The sequence below is a fragment of the Molothrus ater genome, chromosome Z (genome assembly GCF_012460135.2).
Source record: "Molothrus ater isolate BHLD 08-10-18 breed brown headed cowbird chromosome Z, BPBGC_Mater_1.1, whole genome shotgun sequence".
Lineage (NCBI taxonomy): Eukaryota > Metazoa > Chordata > Aves > Passeriformes > Icteridae > Molothrus > Molothrus ater.
Window position 1 is genome coordinate 17,862,363 of NC_050511.2, and position 27,206 is coordinate 17,889,568.

The 27,206-nt window shown below is 35.7% G+C and overlaps 1 protein-coding gene across 1 annotated transcript in view; it reads left to right on the forward strand.

Moving 5' to 3' along the window:
- Positions 1-27,206, forward strand: part of MAP3K1 (mitogen-activated protein kinase kinase kinase 1) — a 57,969-nt gene that overhangs the window by 17,937 nt on the left and 12,826 nt on the right. Inside the window, exons 2-11 of the mRNA XM_036403250.1 lie at positions 16,412-16,562; positions 18,507-18,713; positions 20,437-20,637; positions 21,396-21,512; positions 22,068-22,216; positions 24,560-24,681; positions 25,391-25,472; positions 25,596-25,773; positions 26,192-26,482; positions 26,919-27,040. Of these exons, the coding sequence (XP_036259143.1) occupies positions 16,412-16,562; positions 18,507-18,713; positions 20,437-20,637; positions 21,396-21,512; positions 22,068-22,216; positions 24,560-24,681; positions 25,391-25,472; positions 25,596-25,773; positions 26,192-26,482; positions 26,919-27,040 (1,620 nt within the window). The remainder of the gene's footprint in view (positions 1-16,411; positions 16,563-18,506; positions 18,714-20,436; positions 20,638-21,395; positions 21,513-22,067; positions 22,217-24,559; positions 24,682-25,390; positions 25,473-25,595; positions 25,774-26,191; positions 26,483-26,918; positions 27,041-27,206) is intronic.

Genomic DNA, 27,206 nt, shown 5'->3' on the forward strand with positions numbered 1-27,206 from the left:
TGGCATTTCTGGTTTAACATTTTCTGAACATTGAAACAGTGGAATTGCTTGCATGTTTCTTGTGTAATAATGCTGATAGTGTGGCAAGAAGTCAAAGATATGGAATATGTTCTGCCTGGAGAAGTGAAAGACCTTTTCAAGATAAACTTAGTCAAAGCAAAAATAAGGAAAGCAAAGCCTGTACCTGTAGATGAATGCATTTTCTCAATACCTCTGGAGGATACCTGAGCACTCTCTTTTGACTTGCCTGCAGGAGCAGTTTTGATGGTTACAACTCTTTTGATACTTGCATGAGGGTTTTAGAAGAAGCAAGAAGCTCAAGGCATGTGTGTGTCTTTATGGTAATTTCCTTAAGTTACTGTATTCCCCAGCCTACAGTCTTCCTGATTTATAACAGTGGGGGTTTGTTCCCTGACCTACATTTATACACAGAGGTGGCATATATATTCAAATAAACAATGGGCATTTGCTCTAGCATGTATCTTAACGATTTTCTGTACTGCAGTTATTTCCAGCATAAAGGTTTTTTTTTAGTTTTGTGGTGTGCTGAGTGAACACAATTTTTACTTTTTCTCTGAGGTCAGCTCAGCATCTTTTAAACCTCTTGGGTCATTTCACATGGCATGCCTTCAGTTTCTAGAGTCTACAGACTACAGTCTACATATGAAGCAACAGATGAAAGATAAAGCAGATAAAAAATAAATCAGACAAATTCATTTGGAGGTATCCTCCTCTTGAACAAATTCAATTCATTGCTGAAGCCACGTATTGGCTGGTGAAAGTGGGGAAGAATGTAGTGGGAGGAGCTGCTCAGAGTTTGTGGTGTGGTTTTATCACAGCACGCACAGATAGTTGCAGTTTGACAGAGGATGCTGGGCTGGATGGACTTGCAGCTTGGACTTACAAAGATGCTTCTGTGGGGAGATCCTGTGGAGCGACAGACGGTGCAGCTGGGAGCCTTGTGAATGCACAAGGTCTGCAGTTCTCTGTAAGCTCTATTCTTATGCTTAGTCAAAATGATATGTTTCCTTTCTGTCCTGGAAGTGTAGCATTTTCTTTCTACAATAAATAAGAAACAAAGAAAGTTGCTACTTTTGGGGGTAACTTCTTGAATAGAAAAAGAAAAAAAAGGTGGTATGACTTGCTTTCAGTGTTAAGCTTTGTAATACATTTAGTCTCCTGGCTTAAGGTCATAACTCATGCTATCTTGCTGGGTTGAGAACAAATTTCAGCTTTTGAGGACTGCTGTTTCTGGTCTGACAGCTTTATTTTAGTCATAAGACTTTCTTCATCCTACAGAACCGTAGTCTTTAGTATGGTAAATCTTATTTCTGCATGTGGGGGATCTTCTGCACTAGAATAAATCTGTCTTACAATGCATGTGTATACTGTAAAAGAAGCGTGCTTGTCAGAAGTATCATCCTGTTTTGTTTTCCTGGGAAATTGTTGGAGCACTACATGAATTAGGTTGGAGATCAAATCCAGACCAACAGTTTTCCATTTTCTTGTCTCCATCTTAAAGTTTCAAAATGTGTGGTGGTATTTTGGGGTTTGGTTCTGAAGTCAGATCAATATCAGTAGGGATAAATAGAAATGAATAAGTTAGGAAGAGAAGAGGAGCTCCTTAAACTGACCTTGTGTCTGCAGAGATGGTATATGGGACTGTTTCAACAGGTTACCTACCCAAGTTAGGATAGCTTCTAGCCCCTTCGTCTTTGGATTGCATAAAAAGCTATTTTTCAGAGCCTGGGTATTACCTCAAATGTTTCTAGACTTGTTACCACTCTAGTTCTAATGTTAGTACTTGATCTAAGAGTACTCTAGCAGCAAATTCAAAATTCTACTTGCATATAAATATTTTAGGTACTCAATTTCATTATTATTTTTTAAAAACTTGGTATGATTTTTTAATGCTTTAAATCATCTTAATCTATAAATCTTAGATGTTTATGTCTGAGGTTGAGGTCCATGACCAAACTGACAAAGTACACCCAGCACCTTAGTTTTTCTTTAATTGATATGGAGTGGCAGAGAGGGACATAAGAAGAAATGAAATTTGGATATGTTCCTTAAGTAGGTTTACTTTAAGATGAATACTCTGAAAAACCATTTTAACTTTTTTTGCTTTTCATTCCTCAAATTTTTGAAAGCTGCTTGGTAAAGAAATAAAAAACTTGTAATTTTTACTTTTTCTGTGTTGTCAGCTGGAATAAACTCTCAGTAACCTCTTAGAACCTCCAATTTACACATGTTCTGTGTGACATTCAGTTTGATAACATCCCCAGAGACTCACTTCAGCTTTTTTTTAAAGACTTCATTATAATGCTAAAAATACCTTAATAGCTCTGTCACATTCTGCTTGTAAATAGGAAAGTCTTAGAACTTTGTTGCAGCTTGCTGGAAGCTGCTTTATCTGGCAGAAAAATGTAGTACTTCTGATATTTCTGTTTTGTGATCTAGTTCAGTTCTGGCCTGTACGGTAGATTTTGTGTCAAATTTCCCCTTTATTGTATGAGTACATGATTAAGTTGAAATACCAGAAGAAAATTGTCAGCTGTACTTCAGTTTTTGAGACAAACATTTGGCATTCCTACTTAGTTGATTTTGTGTTTTCAAGTGAAAACTCTTTTTCCCTAACTAGGGAAAATGTTGCAATTTTTTTGTGCATGACAGATTTTAAAAGATTAATTACACAGTTTTTTTTCTTAATAGCCTTTCAATATTTCATATTATATTTAATTTTAGAAAATGAATTTTAAAAATTGACCTCAGAAAGTAGTTAGTTTGAAGTAAACTGCATAGAAAACAAAGCTTTCAATCGTGACTTCAGTCTGAAATTTTACTCTAGCTTTATATGTCAAGTCTAAGAGTGCCCTGCCCTGAGAAGGGGAGCACAGCCGTCTCATGAGTCTAGATTCACATCACTGCTGTAATGACATTTTCTCACAAACACCTGGACTGTGCTTAAGTGTGGCCCTCAGCAGTGGCATGGCCTTCAGTCTGTGGTTTGTGTGTTCCATCCAGTGCTGAATTGTGTCACACTGGTTGCAGTGACAATGTTAGGTGGTGAATTAAAAACCAGGAGATGAGGGCTGCAATTGTGCTTTATCTCTCTAGAGCAGGTAGATGTGTCCATAAACAAGACCACATTTTCTGACCTTCTGTCATTAAAGTGTTAATTGTGAATTAATTCTAAGGAAACTATCTGAAATCCAACTTTGCAGGGGGCAGCATTAAGGCTTAGTACATAGGAAGATCCAGGTAATGGGTAAAACATATCTGTGCATTAAAGTAGTACTCATGTTGAAATTTCCTTGTAGGGAGGAATATGTATGATATGCTTGCAGCAGCATACAAAGTTCTTGCTTTACAACTTAAAAGAGCTATGAAAATACTGTCCTGTAGACAGAGCTTTGTGTGGCAGGCTTTCTGCTTAACATGTTGATTTTTAAAATGCTTTATATGTTGGTGGTAACAAAAGAGAATATGAAATACTTTTGTTCATCATCCTTCCATAAATGAGGGATATTTATACCAGGGATTGACAAAGCACATGTGCTTTTCCCATAGAGCTTTAACTTGTCCTGAAAGTTATTTTTTTCCCTAACAACCACCACCCCCCCAAATAAAAAACAAACCACAAAGCCCCCAAAATATTCCAAGTACAGTGCATGTGAAACTGAAAATCAAAGTTCTGATGCTTTTTTACAAAAACAAAAGCATGCTGGGAAAATTTGAATAAAGCATGTGCTATTCAAGACTGAAGTTTCTTTTGAACTATTTTAAGTAAATTACAGAAATGTTCTCATTTCCACTGCTGCCTGAATCATACTTACCAATTCCTAATAATGATTGTTGTTAATCAGTTGGTGGAATAAAACCAAAGTAATTGTAATTTAACTTTTCCTTATTTTAGATTACTTGTTTCAAATGGATGATAGACTGGGCATATTGTTTTTTTAGGGAGACATGCTGAGAACTGTGGAAAAATTGTAGTTGGGATAATGAAGTACTTTCAGTTGAGGATCTTTTTGAGAGTTGACTTCTGAGCTAAAGGTATGAAGGGCCAAATATAAATGCAGCCACATCAATTATACTAGTAGTCTCCAAATCTGCACAGTCAGGAAAGACATTTAAAAAAAAAAGGAAAAAAGTTAGAAGCTGACATATGACTTGATTAGTTTCTATTGTAGAACAGGTACTTCTGAACTACAAACCTGCATATTTCTCCAGGATTAACAGCTTAGTTAAAAAAGCTAAAATAAGAAAGGCAGGGTTTCTCTGTACAAAAGGTACAGTTTTGAAATAAAGTCTGCATATAAAGGTATTTGAAAACCATGCTGTAAAATTACTTTAGAAGGCTTTCTTAACAAGCCCAAATTTACTTACTTGAAATTCTAATTTCAGTATGACCTCACTTCTTATGTGTAATAGTGAAATGTCATCTTCCAGACAGGTGTTTCTTTACACAAGTTTCTCAAACATGTTTCACAAGAAGTTTGAGAAAATCCTGGAACTTTTTTGTTTGTCTGTGAAGTTAAGGGATGTTTCAACCAATCAAAAGTGTTCGTAATTATTTTAATTTTGGCATATGGGAAAAAGTTTTCTTTTATGCATATCTTAATTTTTATTAGTAGAGTTAATGTTATAAAAGCTTTAGTACATTCAGCTTTTCTGGTTTCACAGAAGAACTAGACTGCTTTCATGTCACTGTAAAGTTCAGGTAAGCCTTAGTGTTTCATGAGAGCCTAACCACATGTTTTATATCAAAATTTTAAATTGATTCCTTTGGGTGTGGAGGCCGTAGTGAAGCAATGAAATGTTGTCATTACAGTGCAGAATATTTAGACATTGTGAACCTTATGTGGGAACATCCCAGCATTCTTCATATATTCAGAATATTCATTAAAGGATTTTGGTTTTATTATTTTAGTATTCAAAATGGAAGCTTAATAATAATGTATAAATTTCAGAGAACTGCTCCATCAGTTCAATTAACTTAGATGGGGTAGAGGTCAAACACAACTGTGGACAGGAGATGAATGTTTGAGGGTTGCATTGATGAGCTTACATGAGTAGTCCACAAAAGCCTGTATACTATTGCAGAACAAGCACAAAGTTTGTCTTTTGGCCTATGTGGGAGAGCAGTTTAAAAATCTGAAAATACACTTGTGTGTTAATGGGGTTTTTTTATTATTTTAAAGCCATGGACTTCGCAGAGTGCTGCTATCTCAGCTGAAGCAGTGCTTGAGGGTACTGCACAAGTGGTTACTAACTGCTTCTTGTCTATAAACTTTCAGGGTCCTTTACTATGGATAAATTTCGTGCCAGTTCAAATTTTTCTTCGTTGCTGGTTCATGGCTTGAAGTCTTTTCTTGCAGTTGTGCTTCAACTTTATTGTTGAAAAGTTTGGATGGGCACAGACTTGCTGCCACCTACCTGAAAGATGATCTGAGTAGTTGTTGGTTTTAAGTGATTAAATGGTAACTGATATCTTAACTGGTCAATAATGTAAAGAAAATCATGGCCTTTTGTCTTGAATGTTGACAGTCAATTTCTGATGAAGCAAGAAGTTTAATGTACAGATAGTTATAAAGAAGGATCGGTCATCATGTACTTTTTGAATCACTGCATTTGTGATGACTGCCAGTCTTAAATATTTAGCTCAAATCCCAGGTAAAGCTAAACTTGAATTTTAAGTGCATCATTTTAATTCTGCTTCTTGAGTTCTTTTTTTAAGGGTAAATAGGTGAGAGAAAGATATTTATAATTGAAAACATGCTTCCTCTGCCTGAAGTATACATATATCTCTATATTCCTGCGCTCCAAAAAATTATACATTATTTCCACTGAAAGTACCTTTGGTGCTTGTCTTAGAAACAGTGCAGTAGTTTTCTCAATGGGAAAGTAAATGAGCTCTTTTGTAATCATACTTTTTTTCTAGCTTCAGCAATGTGAGGCTTCTCCATGAAAGATCAAGATTATTTCTTCTTATGTGCTTGTGGGTTAGTATAAATGCAGAATCTTTGTAAAGTTACTTTTATGTAATATCTATCCATGATCATAAAGCAAACAGTGAGTGCTGCTATTACTTTTTAATATTTTTGAAATAAGTATTTTAGGGATTTTTTCAGTTCAACTGTTTAGCTTTTTATTGTTTTTTGAACTCCTTTGTATGCCAACGAGACTTCTGTTCCATGATTGCCTGTCTTTTTTCCTGTTTATATGTTTCACATTTTTCACAACTTTTTTTCCTCCTTTTCTGATTCTTCTGGATGAATAAAAAGAAAAGGTAAATTTAGCTACTCTGATTCATCAATAATGTATGAAAGTTTAAGGAGGTACAATTATTGTAACTCTTTCCCAGCCAAACACCATGCTCCCAAATTACCCTTGGGAGGAAATCTCAGAATGTAGTAATGAGCAGTAATTGCTCTTACTCAGCTGTAGTGCTGATTAGAGAAGACAGTAAAATATTAACTATCCAATTCTGGAGAGCCTTCCTGCATTCCTCTTCAAAAGTGTTTTTAACAGCAGTAGGAGCTTGTTCAGCATTCTGCCAACTGTACATACAGGTGACATGATTGTTACTCATGTTACTTAGTGTTTGTTACTCATTTTAAAATGTTACTATTTATGTTCAATATATTTTGTGGTCTCAAAGTCCTCTGTGAGGTTAGAGACCGATTTGTTCCAACTACATCGTTCCATAGTAGTTTCAGCTGTAACTACGTTGTAGTTCCAGCTACACCTACCCTGTAGTTCCAACTACACTGTAAGTACAAACCAGAATGTTTGAATAAAGCAGTAGTTGCAGATGAATAAATATCTGTGTAGATTTGGGGATGTTCCACAGTGTGGTTCATTTTTTCCAATAGGTCATATATTTTAGTCTTTTTGTACTGCCTTATGCACGCAGTGGCTTTCAGTGTGCAAAGTTGTGGTGTAATGAGTAAAGTGATGGTACTTTAAGAATTTTTGCTAAACAATCACTCCACACAATCCTGGAGGAAAGATAATATTTCTTAAAGCTGGCAAGCATGGGAATACTAAAAAGTGCTTGAGTCAAAAATTGCCAAAATAAATGCAAGAAATTACGAGTAGCCAAAGCATTTTCTGGTGGACAGCTGAAAGGCAAAAGTGAAGGTGCCACCCTCAGCTTCCTCCACAACATTTTGAATTCACATTAAGTGAATGCTATCTGATGACATTCTGCATGAAGTGCAATTTACCTTCCGCCCCCCTCCACTTATTACTTTTTCTGTAATGAATGAAGCCATAGTTCTGGAGATCTCAGGATAGTGGTCAGAGTGAGATGCATTCAGTGTGTAGAGCTGTATGTTCTGAGCACTGGTTTTTATAAGCAGAGGGATGACAGTTCTTGGTAGCCCACAAAACCTTCAGGTTGGGAATAGTCTGCTGGCAGTCAGTGTGCTAACTGAAATCTGAACATAATTGAGGCATCTCTGTTCACCACTAGGGTCTCTTTAAGACTTAGCCCTTCGTGTCAAATACTTCATGAACCTGGTCTTAGAAGGACCACATATTTGTCACCAGATAAGAATGAATTAGTTTTGCTGGTTTCATTTTTTAAGCATGTTTCACAAATAGGAAAACTGATACCAGCTGACCTAATAGCTCTTACTGTTACATCATCCCTGAAGTACTGTATAAAGCTTCCTACTGCTTTTAATTCCTCTTGTATGGTATGTCTTGATGAAATCAGACTATTCCTTTTCATATCCTAGCATGTTTTGCATAAGTGCAGTATCTGTCTATATTATCAGATTCTGATGCATCTTTCTAGATCCAAGTAATGTTATTTCTCTCTTTTTATGGGGGGGTTGCCCATGTTTTATGATGCTGTTATTAGCAGTCGCTTGTGCACACTTGAATGTATTGTGCCTCGGAGCCTGGGATTAAATGGTTAATTTGTAAACTTCAGTGCGAATCTTTCTGATCAAATGTGATTTGCATGGAACAGTGTCTTTCCTCAAGTCACTTCTGACAAGCTCAAATTCTCATGGAGTAATGCTTCTCTTGTGTTATGCTTTCACACTGCTATGTGAATGAGTCTGCAATTTGTAAGTCAGTTTTTAAGCAAATGCTAAAAATACCCATTTCCTTTACCCAGACCCATATCAAACGGAAATGAGCTCATTACATTTTTACTCTGACAGTATGTAATTTCTAGTTAGTATCAAGATTTACATTTCATAATGAGTATGCACTGCTATAAATTAAAAACTTAAATACTTTTATAAAACTTAAATATAACTTAAATACATTGATATAAGTAAGATGGGAAAGCAGCAAAGTTTTAAGATCAAATCTCAGGAACCCACTGAAGATAAGAAACAATGATATATTTTTAAGACGTATACTTACTGTCCTATATTGACTTTCTTGTTTTGTTATAAAGCCCTGATTTATTATTATGGAAAAATATTTTTATTGCTTGCTAACTTCACTGATTTTTTTTTTTTTTTAATTTTTAAAAATTGTCTCGCTAAAGACTCTCTTCCTTATCTGGTAAGATTCCTGTACTTTTCTCTTTATTCTGTAGATTTTAAGGAGACAAAACAGGAGTTTCTGAGGCTGTATCATTTTTAGCCATATGCTCACAGAAGTTTTGAATGCCTTTTCCTCTTTTTTTTTTTTTTTTTGTCATGGTAGCTTGTTGTTTTAAAAAATAAACATTTTCAGTAGTAGCTGCCATCGTTAAAGTGGGTGTAGTTAGTGTATGGTTGGCCTGTGGTTAGGTTAGCTGACAGATACCATCAAAAGTTCTCGTTGTTCCACAGGAGACAACCCTGTTCAGCACAGAGCAGTCTATACCTGCAAAGCCACTGCATTGTGAGCACTAAGGATCTGCAGAACCTAAATCTGGATCTTCATGGTGAGAGCCAGTTCCCCGGTGGCTCTCTGCTGATAGAAGATAACGCTCTTCAATATGTATCTACCATAAGTGGTTCAGGGTTGCTGGGGTTATATTTTTTTCACCCAGCAGTTACTCAGAATAGGCTTGCAAGGAATTTTTGATGTTATTTCTGCATTGTAGGAAAGCTTCTTGTGACAGAGAAGAAGGCTAAAGTGGGCTAAATGTTTCCACAGAGTCAGAAATCTCTGTGGAAACATTTAGCCCACTTTGGCCTTTGAGCAAAATTCAGTGTATACATGAATCTTCAGAGCACAAGGCCTTTTTGAATGGGTCTGACTGTCAGTGAGCAAGACATATCTCTCTTTAGTGCCTGTTTAGTATAGCTTACTCTTTATATCATGATATCACACTAATGATATAAATTCCCAATGTGACTTGGATTGATAAATATATAGACAAGAAATATGAAAAGAGGAAAAAAGATAAAGCTTAAACTTTTAAAAAATGAGTACCAAATAACAGAACATAAATTAAAAAAACAAATTGGAATGCTTAGAATACTAGGGGCCTGCTTCATGACTTCTGATTGCCACTTCAGTATAACTAATTGATAACAATGATAATTGGTTGTAATTGTCAGCAGTGTATGCAAAGAAACAAATATAACCCTGGTGAGAAATAATGATTATCATGAAAGCCTGTCAGTCAGATCATTCTTCAGAAAGAGCAGGAGGAGTCCTGTAAAATTTCTTTCTGCATCCCCTGTCCCCTTCTGTGAGGCCAGACTAAACTAACCAGTCATTAAGACCTAAAATTTGTACAGGATGTTATGTTTGTTTTCCAGAAATAATATATATAAGCCTTCAGTTTTTCATTTGCTTTCTTTCATTGTTCATTTTTATGATCATATTTTGCTGAGAGAACTTTCCACCAGTAATCTCTGAACACTTGGTATCTGCTGATGATTCTGCCATTTTGAACAGCACCAAGACATTCTAATTTTTTTCTTATTTGTAACTATTACAGAAATAATTTAGTAGGTTGTAGCTTTTAAATTCTCCTGTCCAAGTTACTTCTTTGTATCTTATTTCCACCATTCTCTATGAGGGTGGAGAATGTGATGCAGGTTTATCTGCTTAACCCTAGTATCTTAAGCTGATTCAAAGCATAATTTTTTTGTATAAAATATCTGATGTTCTCTACTGTTGACAGGGGAGTAAAATTGGCTAAGAAACTCTTAATCCCATGCATTATGTGTGGAGATGTTTTATTCTTCTCTGACAGTCACCTAATATACAATAAGAAATTTTGTCTTTAAAAAATAGGACAGACACTTGAAGCAGTAGGATATGTACAGGACATATTGACATATCAAAATCATTTCCAGTGAGAACTTTGTTTAAGGAATTGTATTTAATTAATTGTATTTAATTGTATCTCAGGAACCCTACATTTAATTCTCATCTTTCCATCATTCCATGGCTTCCGAGTTCTGCATCAGCGATGGCCGTATCTGCTCCGACCTGATCCTTTCTATGTGTTGGCCAATCACATTTCAGCTAGTATTCCTAATTTGAGCTAGGAATTCATCATTCAGCCTTGATGAATCTGGCGCAAAAGATCAATTTGGTGCCTAAGAGATCAAACTTCATTCTAGAAGTGAAGAATTTGATTCTGTTAAAAAGGGAGTTGACTTACATGATACCTAACAAGTAAAAACTTGTTCTTCCACTTCAGTAAGAGCTAGAGGACAACTCTAGAGGGCTGAGCTGGGGGAAAGAATCCCTAACACCTGTGTGTGAGATCCTACAATCTGGTGCTGGTGAACTAGTCGTATAGCTGTCAGTGAGCACTCCTCTTCAGTCTTTGTAATGACATTACTGCTGTTTTTGAAATAAGACCCAGTGCTATGTTGCACCATGATGGGGATAGGACTTGCATATTCTCTTCAGCTGGCATAACATGAACTGAGCATACTGGGTTCTGATCTCTGCTGGGATGCTGAAGTTTTTTATATAGTAATAAGTATATGAACCTTTATAATCTCATTTTGGGTATATTAAGCAAAATTCATAATTAAAATAATTAAACTACACAATTATTATTACCTTTGGGTCTCTTGTATCAATATAAATTATCTACCTCCTGGAAGTCCTACAAATTCTGTTCAATAATGGCATAAACTTTAAGGGTTTTAGAGATAAAGTACCAACTTCTCTCTCTAAAGCATTGTGTAGAGTGTAGAGATCATGTAGAAGTGTAGAGTCCGAGAGATCATATAACTTTACTGCTGTTTTGAAAACACCTGTGTGTACACCCTGATCAATCTGGACTGTGACTGGCTGACTAAATAATGAGAGAAAGAATTAGAGAGTCCTAAGAACTTTTCTGTAATACTGGTGTGAGATGTCTGATAGCTTTTTTAAGAAATACATCGGACAGAAGCCCATTACATTAGCTTCGTAGCAAGTATCTGTTGCAAACAGAGGCTGTTGTTTCTTGTTTTGTAGGAGGACTCATTTTCTGTGGCTACTGAGTAATGTATCTCAAAGGATTAGCTAGGTGGTTTCAGAGCAAGAAATAAAACAAATGTTTTATATAGGTGAATTTTACTTCATAGGAGCTAGAAAACCTATGCAGGAAATCTACCTCTGTATGTTTTGACATCCATCTTTGGAGTTTTGAGCCTTCATCACTGAGGCTCAGAGGAAGGATGATCCTGAGGTTCCACTGAAGGGGATGGCTCAGTCTGTGTAGTTAGGCTTTGATTGTGAATATTGTCCTGTTAGCAGTGAAATACTCTCTTTGACAATTGCGCCTTTTAACATACCAGCCTTGGAGGGAGTACTCTTAACAGAGTAATACAACTAAATTTCACACTTCTATAACGTCCAGCTAAAGTGTCTGTAACTATTTTAGGAAGCCAAGTACCTTTGTCTCTAGGAAGTAGCATATTCAATTCTATTGTTAAGTGGCAGTTGCTGCCATTTGTTACCAGCATGAGAAAGTTCTTTGTTAAGATTTTCATAGTATGTGCCATACCTTTTGTATTGTTAGAATGGACATGTGTAGTTAGATGGTAGGTATCAGCAGTAGCAAATCATCAGGAGAAGGAACAGGAGACTTGTCAGGAGGTCAGACCATGGCTTGTCCATCTTGCTCTTATTTACTAATCTTGATTTCATTAGAAGTACTTAATGGCAAAAGAGAAACCGTGAGCAGTGCTGGAACTGTGGCAGGAAGTTGTCTAACATAGTAGTAGCTGACCTCCTCAGTTCAGGGAATGGCTAACTCTTTTGTCCCCGTTCTTCACATTGAGCACTGCTCCTATGTGCCATGCCTCCTGGCAGCCTGGCCAACAGCCTGGTGTTCTTGGGACCTGTTGAGGCTTGGATTGCATTTAGCTGGGTGACCATATTCTTAGTTCTTGCTTAAGATCCTCAAAATGAGATCTTTATATCTCATCTAAGGTCACTTCCATTTGTGATTGTTATAATAGATAGCATTTTTATTGGACAGATTATAAAATGTCTGCTGTACGTGTTCTTTCTCATCCAGTGCTCTTCCATCAAACCTGTTAGTAACTCCATTGATTGTTCTGACATAGCTATGTTGTGAATACTTCTGTTCATAATGTTTCTTCTGGTTCCCCATGGTTTGACCACTGCTCATATGCAAGTTACTTTTGCTAATTTGCTTCGGATGTTTAAAGAAAAAAAACAACAAACAGCTCAGCAACTAATAATTTTTCTTCTTGCTATGACTGGATACTTGCAGATATAGCATATAGAACTTCCTTTCCCTTTCTTGGTGAATTGACTCCTCTTTCAGAGCTTGCATTTTTTCTGTCTTCCTGCTGCTAATAAAATGTGTCCATTCTGGCTATTGGGTAGAGCTTTTTTACCCATACAAGATAGCAGGGAAGCCAAGACATCTAATTGTTGAGAAGTACAATGAAATGTACAATTGGCAAATGAACTGGAGCTACAGTTGAGCTTTCATATGCCATTATATACTTCTGTAAGAAAAATACTTGCAGAGAATTAGTACTGAATTCACTAAGCTCTTAGAAGTAAAGTTTGCTTATGTACTTTACCATAGTTCACTAAAATAGCATGTATTATGCATACCTCAGTATAAAATACTGAGTCATTGATCCATAGAAAACAAGTGTTAATGATCTAGCTACTCAATTGCTGTTTGCAGGTCTTCAAAATTAAGACACAGAAATGAAGGACATTTTGCTTTCTCTGGTCCATAAGATGTTGTAGTGATTGTTTCTATGCAGTGTGTTAATCTTACTGTATTGAGTTTTGTAGTTCATGAAGCAAATAATCCAAAGTTAATAATGGAATTATTAAAGTGTATATCAGTGATCTTATGCATTAAACTCCAGTATTCATCACACTGTTGACCTTGCTCAGTACTCTAGAACTCAGTTTAGACCCATTTCTTTGGAATTTCTTGACTATTAATACAGGAGCTGTTGTCTGTTGGTTTGAAAATACCAATACAAAGAATTTAGAAGATACTTGGAGTTGGGGAAGGGAGGCAAAGTTAAAAAGTTAAAATTTATCAGAAAAAAAAGTGCCTTTTATCTTTTTTTCTTTGACTCGTGAGAAGCTGAAACATTTAAGAGCAAAATCCTTGCTTCCTAATGAAGCACAGAAGTGGGCTGTTGAGAAATGTAAGGCTCTCCTGGCTCAAGCATGTTCTCTGAGGTTTGTTTTTAGCTTGCTCATTAGCATTGTACTCTGATTCAAATTAAACACCACCTGAGAATCATTGAAGTATGTGGCTATTGCAAATAGGTGCTGCTCTGTGAAGATCAAAATACTCTGTACACTGCAGGATGAAATCCTTGGTGGAATATGCTCTGGATTTCTTGTTTTTATTTTGTACTGAGGTAAAGTGATCTGATACTGGCAATCTAGACATTGCTGTTAGCTTGCCTGGAATAGATGAGGGAGTTTGCTTAAGATGTAAAAAACAAAACAAACAAAAAAAACCGAACCCTGAACCGTGTAGGTTCAGGGTCACAAGGTGAGGGTATCTTGCAGTATGTAGGAGTTCAGTGCAGTCACAGGAAAAATATTTTTTCCATGGACCCAGCAGGTACGAATATTCTAATGAATATTTTAGCCAAGGCTTGCTTTAAAATATAAAATATGAAGTTGTTTCGATCACTTAAGAAGTTGTGCTCCATAAGTAAAAAGAAATACATATGGATATACATACAACTTAAATTCTGCAAGAGATAACTGATATGCTAAGCAAAAGCTTTCAGACACAGTTGGTCTTTCCCACCTGCGTGTAGAGAAAGCACAAGAGTTCTTTGTGCAGAAAAGAGTAGATTGGTTTAGCTGTCACATGAGAGGAAGATAGCTGCTTCTGCTTTTTAGAGAACAAGCAGAGATTGTAAAGCCTCTACTGTTGTATTACATTGTTCATGAATTCAAGTCCAAGGGCCTCTAAAAGACTTTTTTTGTATCAGTTGGGAAGTTAATCATGGTTATATGAACAAATGAAATACTGTGTGGTTCTTTCACTACTGGTATTTTCTATCTAGTATATGAAGTATTCGTGCAACCGAGATGGTTCATGCCATGAAGTAACTAATATAAAAAATAATGATGTTTTAACTTGTGCCTATGTTACTTAAGAGCTGTGTTCTTATAAAATATTTTTTGTCCTTGAACAGATTTTTTGACTGAGGAAAAAATTTAAAGTTGACTATTTATACAGTAGTTTCTTCTGCATTTGAAATTTTCAGGCATGTTTTTCATTTGAACTCTACCTACTGCTATAATATCTTTGGTTTTCATTAATTATCACTACTTTTGTGTCTGTATCTAGAAGGCAGTGTTATGGAATTCATTTGCATTACTTTTAAAATTAAGCAAGCATGAATGCTTTACTACCTCTGAAAAAACATTCATTCTTAGGTGGATTTTGTTTCTACTTATAAATATTTTTAAGTCCTTAATCACTAGAATCACACAGTTCTGCGTATCTAAAATCAGTTATTAATAGTAGGTTTAGAAGTTAGCCTGAAAGAAAATATATTTTCTTTACAGTGTCCATCTGCTTATTACATTTCAGCACTGAACAGGAAGTATTATTTCCTGCCTCACAATCCTTTGTTTCCTTTGTCTCTACAATAAGAGAAGAAAAAAAATAACAGTACTCTCCTTCTGACCTGCAAAAACTTCTCATTTTCTTTAAAGCATGTTTATTTGTGATAAATGACCTCAGTAATACAATGCTGCTGATGATAAGAATTATAATTTTAACATAATTTTATTGCAATGAAGATTGCAGGGGATATATTTTTAGGTCATCATACATAAATGCAGTTGTGACTGCATGGTTAAATGTTTTAGAAGCTGAGATTGCATGGAAGAAAGCAGTGCTTGTAGCTAAATTATTATTTACTCTCTTTTTAAGTTGTGATTTTATTTTTAGAATAAAATCTCATTCTGACAGTTGGCTTAATCAAGCTTGCTTATTTTGAAAGAGATTGGCTTCAAGAAGATGGGTGGGGATCATGTGCTGCTGCTTAAGAATGTGGTTTTCTTGGTGATTTAGCAGATAGCTCAGCAGAATCAGGAAATCTTCCAGACTGTTCATATTTGTTTTTCAGTGTCTGACAGTATTCTTGCCTTTTTGTTGTTGCCAGCAATCACAAGGAACTACTTTGCTGTAGGTGAAAAAGTACAAGCCCAAATGGATTAAATTTTCATTTTACAGATATGAACTTGCTGTGAATTTTTGCTCTTACTGTATTTTGCTCTTACTGATTTTAAGAGCTCATGAGCCATTAGTCACCTGGAAAGAACTCACAAGGCCACTAGCCTTAATTTTGTGACTTCTGTGTCTAGTTTAAATACAGTTTAGGCCAGGTTGGATGGGGCAGCCTGGTCTAGTGGGAAGTGTCCCTGCCCACAGTGAGAGGGTCAGAGCTAGATGATCTTTAAGAGTTCTTCCAACCCAGGCCATTTTAGTATTCTCTGATACTTACTGTGTGTTAGTTTATGAGTTCTCTGTTTTTGAGCAGAGTTAATATATGAAGAAGCACTAGGTACATAGTTTCATGCTTGTGTGTGCTATGATTATGGGAAATTTTTGTCTTTAATTAATATTAACTTGGTAAATAATTTTTAAATGAAGAAAAAATGTATGAACCATTGCAACATTTGTGAAGCCTTTGATTAATGGCTTGACATTACATAGAGGATAATTTTTGTATTGGTTTTGTATTTGCCAAGATCTTCGTTTTTACTGGGTATTCAATGCTACAAGCAGTGCACACATTTTAAAGAAATATCCTTGTAAACAGGTATTCTGCTTCAAATGGCAGAAGAGATTAGTTGTAACTCTTAAAAGGCATTTTGTAGTCTGGTGGAAATAATGTTTTAGCAGCTGCATTGTAAGGAGAGGGAGAATAGGGTGGCACAAAGTTTAAGAATGCTGTGACATTATACTTCAACTGAAATTAATTGTGTTTATGACTTTTTTTCTTTGCTGTAGTCGTGACATGGAGAATAAAGAAACCCTTAGGGGGTTGCAGAAGATGGATGACCGCCCAGAAGAGCGCATGATCAGGGAGAAACTCAAGGCAACATGTATGCCAGCCTGGAAGCATGAATGGCTGGAAAGAAGAAGCAGAAGAGGCCCTGTGGTGAGTGTCACTGATGGAAGGACAGTATCTGTAGCAGCTATTGCAAATAAAAATCACTTAAATTCCTTTCTATTAGAAACCTTTTTTTCTTTACAATTTCTCTACTCGTAGTTGTGGTGCTCCGTTTCCTGCGCGGTGTTTATCAGGGCAGCGGGGCCGGCTGAGAGCAGCGTCCCGCGGTTGTTGCTGTTTGTTTTTGAGCCAAGGCGTTATCGCGGCGCTGCGCTCTGCGCGTCCCGCACGGCTGCGGCGCTGCTGCCCTCCAGCGACCGAGGGTAAAAACCTGCTAAAGCCTGGAGCAAACGCGAGCTCTGCTGCTCCTTCAGCCAGCTCTCCGCTCTCATGAAGTTTGCAAGGCAGTGTTCTCTTAGCCTTTTGGATCCTGCTTTGGCATAAATGGCTTTTAAGAAACGTTGGTAGATCAAACCTGAAATACTTTTGGAGTAGTTCCAATTCTATTCACTATAATGTTGCTTAATTAATACCTATTACTTACCTATGAACATAGTTGGTTGATATGACTCCCATGTACCACTAATGTAAAGTTAAGATTATCTGATGCAATAGGCAAGTGTTTGGGGACAGCTTTTCTGGAACAGAAATAAGAAGGTTCTGTTGGTTCTGTTGTGAGAAGTAATGTTGAAAATACTTAAAAGTGCACCAAACCCATTACCTCAAAGGTTCAAATAACACAATTTTAACTTAAAAAATTATTAGGTTGAAATTATTTCCCTGCTCAGCCCACTTCCCTTGAGGTTTTTGGATGTGTTAATACAAGATTTGGTGCTCTAGATTCTCAGTTACTATAATTTGGCACTTCTGATGTTTTTAACACAAGTAGTTTGTCCATAGGTACATGAATTTGCATTTTGATCTTCCAGACAAGGAGAGGCATTACTGCTTTGATATTACTGCATTAATTGATAGGAGGGAAAAAAGGGTTTTCACTGTTCTTTATATTTCTGTTGTATCCTGTTTGCTTTTGTAACTGGGCATTGAGTCCAAGTATCTCTTACTATCCTGAGGATGGAAAGCCCCTTTCAGTTTTTGTCTTAAAGAGACTTCTGGAACTTTCTAGGAGAGATATGCTCTGTTTATCTGAGTCGTTGCTTGGAACTTCCTTCCAGTGTTGAGTCAAGCCTCTGAGACATTGAGAAATGAAGAACTAAAACTGAATCTACCCAATGTGACTGTGTTTAATTTGATTCCCAGGGAGGTTACTCTTATGCATTATGTGGGTCTGGCTGGCAGAAAGCTGAACTAATGTCTTGAAATATTCCACTTCTCAATGTCAAAATTTAGTGTTGATGTAACAAAGCACTACTGTGTATGTGCTCCCTTTGCTTGAGCATCCCCTCTATCCACCATGCATAGTGGTTAGCTCAGTACTGGATGTGGTGTAGCTGTTTTGCTTGTATGGCAGACAAAAAACCTGGGCATGGTTTTTACAAAGAATGGGATACTTAATTTTGCTGGATTACCTCCATGTTTGAAGTCTTTGTTTTGCAAAAGTGTTGTGTTAAAGAAATAGTAGCCCTAGTATTTTTCAGTTGGTACTGTGTGGAATGCATGGATCCAGTATTATAGCTCTTGATAAGAACAGTACCTGTAGAGAAGAAAATTATCTTGGCTTCTACTATCCCAATGGGGAAGCAGCTGGTTTTTTAGGTATCATGAATGATAGTTACAGGAGTACTTTGAGAATCAAATCAGTTTTTGCCATAACTAATATAAGCTGCACAAACTGACAGGAAGAAAGGTTCTTGCTTTTGTGTTGCATATAGATCATTAAGCTAATTCCTCTCAAATGTTAGTATGGCGTAAGAAGTATTTGGATATCCATATAACAACTTAATTGCAACCAAGGAATTATTGATTAATTTGCTTTGCTTTAATGTGACATTACCAATTAATAATTTTAACATCTGGTTTAATTCCTGCAAGGTGGTGAAACCTATCCCTGGAAAAGTAGATGGAACAGAAATGAACAAACTCTGTCTAGATCCTCAAGCTGAAGGACATAGCACTGCTTCTTCACCTACGCAAAAAGGAAGACGTAGTCCTTCTCCTAGCAGCTCCTCTTCATCATCTGCTAGGACAGTTAAATCTGAATCACCAGGTGTTAGAAGAAAAAGGGTGTCTCCAGTGCCTGTAAGTTGCAAGCTGTGATGTAATTTTCAGTTTGGCTATATTCTACAATCTTGCTTATAGGGGCAGCTGGTCCTTCCTCTGTAGAGCAAGATGCTGATATATGGAGGTTATTACAGGATATCACTTGAGTGACCTATATATCTCATATGGTATTTCTCATGTGTGTTTTCTTTTTCCTTCAGTCCTGCTTTCATTTGCTAGGGAATAAACAAAGAAATATAAGTACTTAATCATGAATACATGTATGTTTTCTTAGCTTGATTAGCATGAAGAAGTACTGGTAGTTTTTTTTGTTGTTGTTTTGTTTGGTTTGGTTTGGGTTTTTTTTTGTTCGTTGGTGGGGGGTTTTTTTCTTGTCTTTCTTTTTTTTAATAACTGTAGTCAGTGTCTCCTGCCTGTCAGTTCTCTGGGCAGGTATATTCCATTAAGGATGGGACTGTGGATGAGATGAAAATTCCTGTAGAAAAGTCTTACTGGTATGCTGTAGTGATCCTCTATTTTAGAACTTACCTTTATGTACAGATTAGGGAAGACTTATGCATGTACTTTGTTAGAAGTCTACACTTACTATCACTGCATTCTAGAGAACATCTAGAATAGAATGTTTTGAGCAAGAGTAACTGGCTTAATTAAAGAAGACCAAGAGTATATTTTGAGCAATATCTAACACTCTAGCTTGTTGTAAAAAGGGTCATCAACAGTTAAATTCACAGTGCAATTCACAATGCAATTAGAGGATAAATAAGATCTAATTGGTTTTATTTTCCCATTGTTCTAAACAAGTTTTTCCAGTATCAGTTAAAATATGTACTGCCATTCTTCTGAACTAGAGATAAGTATCAGAAGTTACAGGACAGAAGCACTGGTCCTTTCCTCTTGACAAGAGAAATTGAAAGGTTAAATAAGAGAAAACAACTATTTTTACCTGCTTGGGATTTTTGTTTTATATTAACTCTTCGCATTAAAAACATTAGAAATCTAGTTTATATTTTACTTATATGATGGACAGTGAATTCATTATTACTTTCATCCTAACATGAAATTCAATGCATACAAATAAAAGCAGAAGATCTGAAATGGGATGGAACCATTAGTACATCTCATATTGTTAGAAATGTGAAGAACTTAAATGAAGACAATCTTCCCAAAATGTTTGGGCCATTTACTTTTTGATTATGGGGAAACAATATTAAAAAAACCCCAAAACATCCTCATCTAAAAGTTGCTTAACTGGTGGAAAAGGGAGCAAGCTGTATCTTTTTTTTATTTTCTTTGGAAAATAAACTTTTGATCTTGAAGTTATATTCCCTTTTTTAACCTGCAGTCATAGCATTTTTTCATTTAGGAAATAGATTAGTGTTACAGCTATATAGAATAATCTCCTTTATGGAGTAATAAGTCCCTTATTATCTTCAGATTGAATTACAATTGATAATTCAGTAGTAATATGGTAAGACAACCTATGACAACATGAAAATAAGAAGCAATTTGAAAGACTTCTTTTGTGTCCTGGTGTCAGACAAGTTTCAGCTGCAGAATTTCAATTTTCTTCTGCCCTTGGCTACTGGGCATGGGAGAAAAGTAATCCTTTTAAATCATATAGTCGAACAGATTGTAGTAGTTCCAGGTTTTGGGGACGCTTACTCTGTAAATAGATAAACAAACCATACCTATTTAAACATTTTTTTGTCCTTTGGCTGCTCATGACGGAGGCATTGTGTAGTTTCAGAGCGGACGGATCACACCGCCTCGACGAGCCCCATCTCCGGATGGCTTCTCTCCGTACAGCCCTGAGGAGACAAATCGCCGAGTCAACAAAGTGATGCGAGCCAGGCTGTACTTGCTGCAGCAGATAGGACCCAACTCCTTCTTAATTGGAGGCGACAGCCCTGATAATAAATACAGAGTGTTTATTGGGCCTCAGGTAGGGAACATCTTTGTGTTGTCCATAGCTTTTATCAATTCATAGTTAACCTCGGAAAACTGTTCAAAGCCAGATTCATTCAATTGATGATCACTGTTCTCTAAATTAATGTTTAAAAGTTCTAATCTGTACTCATGCACTACCAAAATTGCTTTGTAATCTGCAAATTACATTACATTTGAAAAGCTTCTCTTTTTTAAAAGAAAAAAAGACTCATTCTTAGAAGTATCTCTGAATTATATGTCTTAGATGTTCTTGGCTAAAATTTGGTCAATTAATTCCTCTATTCATGGAATGCGTATAAATTACAAACACATAATTCTCTTAATAGTGTGACAATTTCATTCATACCCATAATTGAGATCCTTTTCATAGGCTTTCTTGGTACTAATGTGATGCAGTACTGGGACACATCCAGGTCGGGTGAACAGAAGCATGTCATTTAAGTTTGATTGATGTCATCTTGTGACATCATACTTGCAGTATGAAGCATAAAAATAGTTTCAGTTGATAAAATAAAGGGGGGTGGCAGGGGAAGAAAATAAATTGAAAACTGGTGTCGTAATTTTATGCATTCATGTATGCATTTCTGAATAATATTTTAGGAATTCTCTGTTTTTGTAAGGTTATGCAAGAGAACATTTATGCCTATATATGAAATACTTATTTTTGTTGAGGGGTGGGTATGTTCTATGATACACTTAAATGTGGAAAAATTGTCAAGTCAGTAGAATCATAGGATATTCTTTTCTTTGCAGACTTGTAGCTGCGGCCGTGGGACATTTTGTATTCATCTGCTGTTTGTTATGCTGAGGGTCTTTCAGCTTGAACCTTCAGATCCAATGCTCTGGAGAAAGACGTTGAAGAACTTTGAGGTAATCAATTTCTGATAGATGTAATAATGATCTAGAATACACTCCATAATGTCTTCAGGACCCTATCTGAAACATACTGAAAACTGTTAGATTTCAAAGTAACAAGAATATATGTTTATAATTATATCTTTAATTCAGTCTCAGGAGTTTTGTAAGTGGAAAAAATTACCTGCAAATATAAGACATAACTGTATAAATAGTAGAGAGCTGTAGTTTGATGAGTAATTCAACTCATGAGATTTTCTATTAAGATTTATAGATCTGTCTCACTGATTTGCTAAAAGGAAGAAAAAATGTGGGTATTTTGAAGTAATTGTGTGTATACTTTAAGCTTTTATTTATTTTCAATAAGCAGATAAGTTTTTGGTGTAAAATGTTTCTTGTGATCTTTTTAGTAGTAAGACTTCTGAAATTGCTGCTGTGACTGCTAATGCATTATTGTGAAGGTGAATAGATTTTTCCTGTTAGCAGTAGTTTACGCTTTGGTAATATGACTTTTAATTACAAGATATTCATAGCATAAATAAGACTGTTGCTATCTTTTTCTGATGTTAGGTTGAGAGTTTGTTCCAGAAATATCACAGTAGGCGTAGCTCGAGGATCAAAGCTCCATCTCGTAACACCATCCAGAAGTTTGTCTCACGCATGTCAAATTCTCATACATTGTCATCATCTAGTACTTCTACATCTAGTTCAGAAAACAGGTTAGTATTTTTTAAAGGAATTACAAGCTTTATTCTGTAGTTTCAGAGTCACCTACATTCTTTTTGTTCAAAGCTGCGTTCATTTCAAGCCACGTTAAGTCTCTGCATTTGCAAGCAATCAAGTCAAGCATACATTAGTCATTGTGGTACCAAGTGGGCATATTTGTTTTGTAACTTCTGTTTGGAAGATGTTAAGTAAAGTTGTGAAAATAATTTTGCGAAACAAACTTTTAAAGCTTGAGTGCAGATTGAAGCATACGTCAACTTTGGGAGCCTATTGTTTGCAACTTTTTTTTTAGTACAGCACTTGTGCAAATGTTAACAAAAGAATAAATGTGATTTTTTTGTCTCCTGTCCTGCTTTGGAGAAAAGCTTGTGCCTCTGACAATACACTGAAAAATGTTTAGGTTAAATGCACACTATATAAACACGTACATAAATATAAAAACAGAAGCAAGCATATGTTTTTAAAACTACTTAATTAAAAATGGTTGATTAAATTATTTTAAGAGAGCTATTAACATACTCGTTATGCCTTGCCTGTGAATTCATGCCTTGTCTATGAATTTCCAGTGATGTGTTATTCTTTCATATTTTTTTCCTTGACTACTTCTACTTGAGTTCTTTTGTACATACTTTTCCATGGTTTTGAAAAGATACTGATTAATTTTTTTAACAAATAATTTGTGCTTGCATTATTTAGTGGGTAAACTCTACTTCATTTAGAGAGGTCAGACCAAAGACAGCAAGCCTAATTGAGGCTTTGTTTTGTATGAAGTGGAATCTAACTTAAGGAGTACCTTGATATGTTACTTTGTGATAATGAGCATATAGTAAGATGAATATATTCAGACAGGTTTATAATTCTGATATACAGACTGACTTTATTCTCATTTCATCTTTTACTAATTTTTCCAAACTGTCTCTGTAAATAAGTTGCATAAACAAAGTTGTTAAATACATAATTACTTTGGAACTGCTTACCTGGCAAGCCAGTTCCTTTTATGTCAATGCTTTGTGTAGGAAATCTTTTTCCTCGCCACAGGATTGTGAACTTTGCTGCATTAGTTATCACTTCTTACAGGAGGAAAGATTTTCAGTTGTTTGCCAGTACACCTCGTGGTACTGATTCACCCTGCAATACTGATTCAATCAGAGAAGCTACTGTTCTGCCTGTCTACTGTTCTGTCCAAGTATAAATTTGTATGATATAGGAATTGAATAACACTGAGTATCAGATTCATTTGAGTTAGAAGTTTACTCAGTTCTGATAGTTCCTGTGACTAGCAATTATGTTTTGCTTACTGCTAATTTGTCAAAAATAAGTTTCTAATTAATGTATATATATATACACACACGTGGAGAATTATTTTTAATTGTAAGCTTACTTTGTGGAGCTTTCAAGGAATAAACAGCTTTGCAAGCATTTACAGAGAAATAGAAAGGAATACATGTGTATAGAAATAATGCATATACAAGTTAATTTTATTTTGAAAATATATTGTTGGTGAACAAATGCAGGATGCCTGCAAAGTTTTAGATGCACACCAACTGTAATTTTTTTTTTGCCATAAGTAATTAGAGTTTTGCATATTTAAACAGTATTGCAGTAGATTTAAAATCTGTGCTTTTCATTGCATGTTGTTTAAGTTTAGAAGAATTTTTTTTGGCAAATGGTTATCCATTTAAAAATTAAAGCGGATAAAAATAAAACAGAAACAGCAAAAAAGGGAGAATAGGTTTTTTAAATATCTGTGTATGACATGTATGTTAGTGTTTACGCAAATCTGTTCCATCAGTTTCTGTTAGTGGCAGAAAATTCTTGAGTAGTTGTTTAGTTTTTGAGTTTTAATATGTTCATCAAAGAGTATTTACAATTTCTTGTAAAAGGCTAAAAACTGCCTTGTGACTCCATACTTTGAAAGAAATGTGATGAAAAAGAATGTGAGTAGTTTTCAAAGTATAAGAATTTGTTGGGTTTTCAAACCCAAATGATAAATTAAAAAGTGAAGGTTGGTTTGTTTAAAGAAGCCTTAGGGAAAAAATGTTAAGTGCCCAAAGCTGGGCCTTTCAATCTCTAATTGGTATCTGACCTAGTTTGAAAACATGTCATGTGTTTTGTGACTTTCCCTTTCCTTTTAACAAAGTGTTGTCTGTACTCAGTGCTTCTAAAAATCTGGTTGCTTACTTATTCAGACCAAGGTTTAGGAGAACGATTCACGAATAGCCTAAAGTTATCCAGAAGTGATTGTTCCAAACTGGAAGTTAATCTTTTCTCACTGTTAAAGCCTGTTCTGAATTCTGATATGCCTCTTCTACAATCACAAATGTCTCTTTTTGTAGTATGAAGGATGAAGAAGAACAGATGTGCCCCATTTGTTTGTTAGGCATGCTGGATGAAGAGAGTCTAACTGTGTGTGAAGATGGCTGCAGAAACAAATTACACCACCACTGCATGTCAATATGTATGCTATCTTTGTTTTGTCAAGTTCTGGTGACTCTAAACCTGCAAAAGTATTATAGCTTCATATGTTTTTGAGTTGTTTGTTTTATGTTCAGTTAAAAAACCAGAAATCTGCTTGTATATGATGACTGGTAACTCTGAAAATTTGGTATCATTCAGGTACTATTGATACACCTTATTTCATCAGTTATTCACAAACCAAGTTTGTAATTCGATGCTCTGATAGAGAAGTTACCTGCAGGTTTAGAGGTTCACCTGAGTGAAAACAATATGTCTAATTAGAACAAGGTTAGGAACAGACTTTCAGCTCCCTGTGAATTGGCTTTAGAATGCATAAAAGTCATGTAAAGCTAGCTAGGGTTATATAATGAATTATGAAGTGTGTTTCTATAATACATCAAATAAAATATATAAATATTTGCATTTTGCATTAACAAATAAAATTTTTGTATATTTGAGGTACAAAAGGACCTGAATTTCAGTTCATAAATTAAAATATTAATTGTAGTACTAAAGTGAAGCATTTCTTCATGCAGAAAAAAATGTTTAAGCACCCATATTTTAATGCTCAGGCTGTTGAAAATGGCTTAGTTCAAAAGCATTAATTATGAAACTAATGTTCTTCAGTAAAACTTAGAAGTAGTTATTCCATCTTCTGGTTTTATACACTATAAAACTTCAGTGCATATGATCCTGTTGCTGTATTCCAGGGGCAGAAGAATGCAGAAGAAACAGAGAGCCACTCATCTGTCCACTCTGTAGATCTAAATGGAGATCTCATGATTTCTATAGGTGAGGATTCAGTTGGTGTACAATAAGCTATCTGTTTCTGGATCTTTAATTGATATTTCTGAATATGCTGCATTATTTACCTCAGATATTTAATTTGCAATCTGTGTTGTTCTTGATCCGTAGTCATGAATTACCAAGCCCTGTGGATTCTTCTGTTCTCCGTATGGTTCAGCAACAATCTCAGCAGCAGTCAGCAGTTGGATCACAGAGAAGAACTCAAGATAGCAATTTTAACCTTACTCATTATGGAGTCCAGCAGATCCCTTCTACATATAAAGATTCAGCTGAGCCATGGATTCAGGTAATTCTCTTCTGTGAAAGACCTAATAGACTCTAAAGTGTGAAGATGGGTTTAGCTGAACATGGGGTCAATGCACTTAAAAATAGAACTTGTATTTCCTTTATTTCTGCCATTATTTTTGTCTGGTATAGCCAGACCTTGATTTCAGGACTGTTAATGTCTTGAAACTGATTTCATACTTAGTAGTTAAAATTCTCTTAACAGAGTTTTTATAGAACCAAGTAGCATCTAATTGACGATGTTTTATTTCTATCACAGAATCTTTTGTAATACACTGTGCCTTTGGACATATTTTTGCTGTCAGCCTTGATGATTTTTAACTAGAAATATCTTTCCTCTTTTTCATTGCTTTTATCAGGTACTTAAGTTGCAGCATTTTTCATTTTGACTCCTGTAATGTTGCTTTCTTCCTTGGCAGGTATTTGGGATGGAGCTAGTTGGCTGCTTGTTTTCTCGAAACTGGAATATACGAGAGATGGCACTTAGACGTCTTTCCCATGATGTTAGTGGTGCTCTGTTACTGGCTAACGGTGAAAGCACTGGAAACTCTGGAAGCAGCAATGGAAACAACACAAGTGCTGGAGCTCTGGGAGCAGCTAGTGGGTCATCTCAGACCAGTATCTCAGGAGATGTGGTGGTAGAATCCTGCTGCAGTGTGCTGTCCATGGTCTGTGCTGACCCTGTCTACAAAGTGTATGTTGCTGCTTTAGTAAGTAGTTGTTTACTTGTTGTATTCCACTAATTTTACATTACTTCATTTTAGAAGGAGGAGGAAATGGGAGAAGATAGGTGAAATCAGGAATCCTAATACTTGTTGAGCACCACTGGTGACTTTCAAGTATGCTTTGAAAGTGGGGTGATCAAGATACTCATCATAAGTGAAAGGACATGATTTCACTGTCATTTGCCACAGTGCTAAGTATTGACAGTATTTCTATGTCTTTTCACTCTCAAAGAGGAGTTGACCAGTTTTAGCAGTGAATATGTAGTAAGCTATTTATCCTTTGAACATTTCACTGACATTTTGAACACAATTTATGTAGAACTAAATTTACAACTCTTCAATGCTTATTTACGTTTCTTTAAAAAAATTAAAATTGTGTATCTAGTTGGATTTCATATGTATTTTTTTCCCTTTCTCTTAGAAAACTTTAAGAGCCATGCTGGTGTACACTCCCTGTCATACCTTGGCAGAGAGGACTAAACTACAGCGACTTCTCAAGCCAGTTGTAGAGACGATACTAGTTAAATGTGCAGATGCTAACAGGTATGATGTCTCATGTACTTCATTTTGGATTAATACTGAAATACCTTAAAGCTTCATTTGTTGCTATTCATGTGTAACCAGTTGGTCTTAAAATAAAATGTGTAGGTTGTAAATATATGTCATTGTTTTGCTAGCCTAACTGCTGCTTGCAAACTTCTGGCTTGAA